Raw genomic sequence first — 3,548 nt, 5'->3', positions numbered from 1 at the left:
GCTTCTGAATGTACACATTAGAGAATATTCATATTAGAGAAGAATATTTTAAGAAAAGGGGAAATACAACCGACATATACTGCAGTTTACATTACTAAGGCATCTAGGCTTAAGAGCAAGTTATACTATGTGTACATGTCTGTGTATCTATGTACTCAAACACCCAAACACATACACACGGGTTCTCTGATTTGAAACTGTACAGTGCTATGCAATTTGTTACTTTTTGCCTTTTTTTTAATTTTTCGACACTAAATAAAGCTTTTATCCAAATGGTAGAAGTTGTTCACAGAACAGCAGTTATAATCTACTCTTCAAGAGTTTGCTTACAATATTAACGATGCACAAAAAAAACCCCAGATCATCATGGGAAAGTTCTCTCTTACCAAAATGAGGCTCAAGTAAGAAAACACTAGTTTGCAAAGGCACCGTGGAGACAGGTTTTAATACATTAAATACAACATGAATCATTCACAATAACAAGTTTAGTGTTTCTGGGAACTTTTGTAAATACAACACAGTTGGTCACACAAAAATGTTTCTGTTGATTTGTCTTGGCAACTCAGATACATCAACAGTGTAACAGCATAACAGCTTTGTTCCCATCTGACAGAAAATAATGGCAGTTCTACAAGGCAAATGTTAAACCTGACCGTATGTATTTATTAATTCCACAGTGTTTTGACAGATTATAGGGGATGCAACTTAAAGGATGCTGACACGCTCACTGAGGGCTTTCATTTCTGTTTCTTCTAGCTTGGTATTTTCATTATGGTTAGCACTTGGACTGACAAGGTGTGCTGGATACTGCAATCCATGTTCTCCTGAATACTGCTCCCATCGGGAGTCATCACTTTCATGGGTGATGTAACGTTCCCCCATTTTACATTCAAGTTCCCTTAAATCTAACCAGGTCTGATAGTCCTGAAATAGAATAACAGTATTAGTTTTAAATTTCCTAAAATAAATGACATTCCCTTCTACTACCAATAATATGCAAAGTGTTATTAACTCAGCAATCTAAAGGTCATGCATCCCTATTGCTCCAGAATGGAAAAATCTTATAATTAATAAATATGAAATCTGCCTGTAGAGATAGGTTTCATCTCTAGAGGATTGTTTGATAAATTAATTTTATTAAACTCTGTCACAAGTGTAGCAAGGAGATGTTACACGTTGATTTGCAGAATGTATGGATAGTCTACAGATTTCCACAATATCTAAATGAGTCATGGTGGTAAAGCAATTCCTCAAACTAGTCACAAAATGAATAAGGAAGAAGAAACATCTTTACATCAGATAGGAACATCCTAGTGATCTGTATCAGACAGTCAAGGCCATTGTTCCATCTCTGTATAATGGTACAGGATATGAATTCAGCCTGGGCTAGAAAAAAATCCACTTTTCCAAACTTAGCCCGTTACTGGTAGGGTAAAAGAGACATAAACACCTAAACATCAAGGTACTTTGGAACTCCATGTTGACAGTCAACAGTAAGGCTGGAAACTGGTTTGGTTCTCACACATCACGCTCTGCAGCCTCTGATCTGCCTAAATTATATCTCAAGTTTAATAATTTATTTTCTTATTCCATTCAAAGCACACATGAAACTGCAGTAATAAAGCCAATCCTAGCCCCATGCAGACTAACCTCTGCTTACGATCCTGTACCCAGTTTTCTTTTTTCTCCTTCACCTTGTCTCAACCTAAGACACAACCCTGGTCACCTAGCCAAAGCAACAGAAAGCTCACACACTGTTAATGCACGAAAGCCTTCATCCTTAGTATTTCACATCCTTTGGCCCACTTCTTACACAGACATGCTCTCAGAAATCACCTCTAAGTCTCACTGCCCTGCACCACTGTTACCTTTCCTTAGCCTACAAGGCTGGGCTCTTCTGGAAAGAGGACTCATCTCAGCCATGGTGCTAGAGCTGCTGCTGTACTGCCTCACCTTAGGTCACCACCACTCACTATTGCACAAGGGATAAAAGTGCACATAGAGAGGTGAAAGACTGTGTCCCATCACGTGAGACAGCCAGCATCCTTGCTGCAGACCTTAGCCCAGATCACCTCTCTGGTCCCCAAAGGCTTAGACAAATGCATTCTGCAGTGACTGCCAGGGAGCAGTCTTGGAGAAAAAGACTGGAGAGTGACAGGAAATCTGGGAGGAAGAAAGCAAGCCCAGGAGAAATGTCCCTGGGGAAGGCGGGGTGCAGGGTGGGAGGCTGCAGCCCTTTTCCTCCTATACCAGCAGTTGACCCTCTACTTTGAGAAACAGTTGCAGCTATAAGGTACTGGAGTAGGACTGTTTTCCATTTGGAAAAAGATTCCTTTGGGACTGTGGATTATGCATCTGATCTGTGCCATGCCTGTGCCATGATTATTTTCCTAGATGCAAACATGGATTTTTGGGAGATCCCCTGGGCTGATGTCCCAGCCTGGCCTCAGCCTGTCCCTGTGCCCAGGGAGGGGCCCAATGCCATGGCCTGGGGCTGTCCCCAGCCTGCCCTGCTCCCTGGCTGGGGCTGCTGGGACTGGCCCTGGCTGCTCGCTGCACTGATTATGTTTTAGGTCTTAAACTTGCAGTGATTTGGCTGCTACCAGGATAAAAAAAATTACCATGTGAGGAGCAGAAGACAGTGGCTGCTAGCATCTCAAATATTCCTAACATTTCAGTTTTTAGTTGAAGATTTCAACTGAAGGTGGCTAATGTATTTTCCTGGAAAGCATACATCTTCACTAGTTCTTCTGATAAGTGTGAATCGAAAGCCCACTGATTAGTTTTAATAAGAAGTGAATCAGGGTGGACTCCAGGCAATAAGATAATATAAGTCAAGTGACTATAGGGGTTTTTTTACATACATCATGTTCTCAGTGGATAAACAAGATAAAATATTTTTGTAGTGTATTTTGAAAACATGACAGAGTTTAGTATTGGAATCTAATACTTCAGAAATTAATAAGAATCTATAGGTAAACTGGTGAAGGAGTATGAGGTTCTCAGGATCTGAAAACATCTTCAGGTTTGTAGGTTTGCTTAGATTCTACTGTGTTTAAAGGTGAAAATTTGTTATATACTTAGAGCCTAAATCCCTAAGAAAAAACATGGAATTGTAGCAATACCTGCAACCATGGGTGGCTTAACGTTTTGTCCACACTGTAGCGCTTTCTCATTTTCACTTGCAACAAATTATTTATGAGATCAATAGCTGAAAAGAAAAAATATTGGAAAATGTCAGTTTAAATATATTTGTTTCAACTAGGACACGCAAACAGATAGACAGACAGACATGGTAGTTGTAAAAAGAGCACAGTTATCCCTTCTTACTTGAGCTTTTTACAAACTGCAGTCCATGCTGATGTCCTTGAAGGTACTCATGCACCTCTTCCTAATGGGAGTACAACTGTTTTACTAAACAGTCGCCTGTTAGCTAGCATATCGTCTACCTCTGTGTGTTCATTTGCATGCACACAGCAAAGACTGAAGATAATTCTCACTCAGCTCCTGCTCAAGTGAAAGAAATCTCATGTAAGTGAAGACTACAG

The 3,548-nt window shown here is 40.2% G+C and overlaps 1 protein-coding gene across 1 annotated transcript; it reads right to left on the bottom strand.

Annotated features, from left to right (window-relative positions):
- Nucleotides 1-276: 276 nt before the first annotated feature.
- LOC104162332 (serine/threonine-protein kinase D1-like) lies at nt 277-3,207 on the bottom strand. Its single transcript, XM_009701042.1, has 2 exons — nt 3,126-3,207; nt 277-924 (listed from the first exon to the last, which is right to left on the bottom strand). Exons 1-2 carry the CDS (start codon nt 3,174-3,176, stop codon nt 706-708), a joined length of 270 nt encoding a protein of 89 aa, XP_009699344.1. The 5' UTR covers nt 3,177-3,207; the 3' UTR covers nt 277-705.
- Nucleotides 3,208-3,548: the final 341 nt, after the last annotated feature.

The sequence above is a fragment of the Cariama cristata genome, unplaced genomic scaffold (assembly GCF_000690535.1).
Source record: "Cariama cristata isolate BGI_N322 unplaced genomic scaffold, ASM69053v1 scaffold45165, whole genome shotgun sequence".
NCBI lineage: Eukaryota > Metazoa > Chordata > Aves > Cariamiformes > Cariamidae > Cariama > Cariama cristata.
The sequence above is the reverse complement of the archived record's forward strand: the minus strand, read 5'-3'. Positions and strand labels throughout refer to the sequence as shown.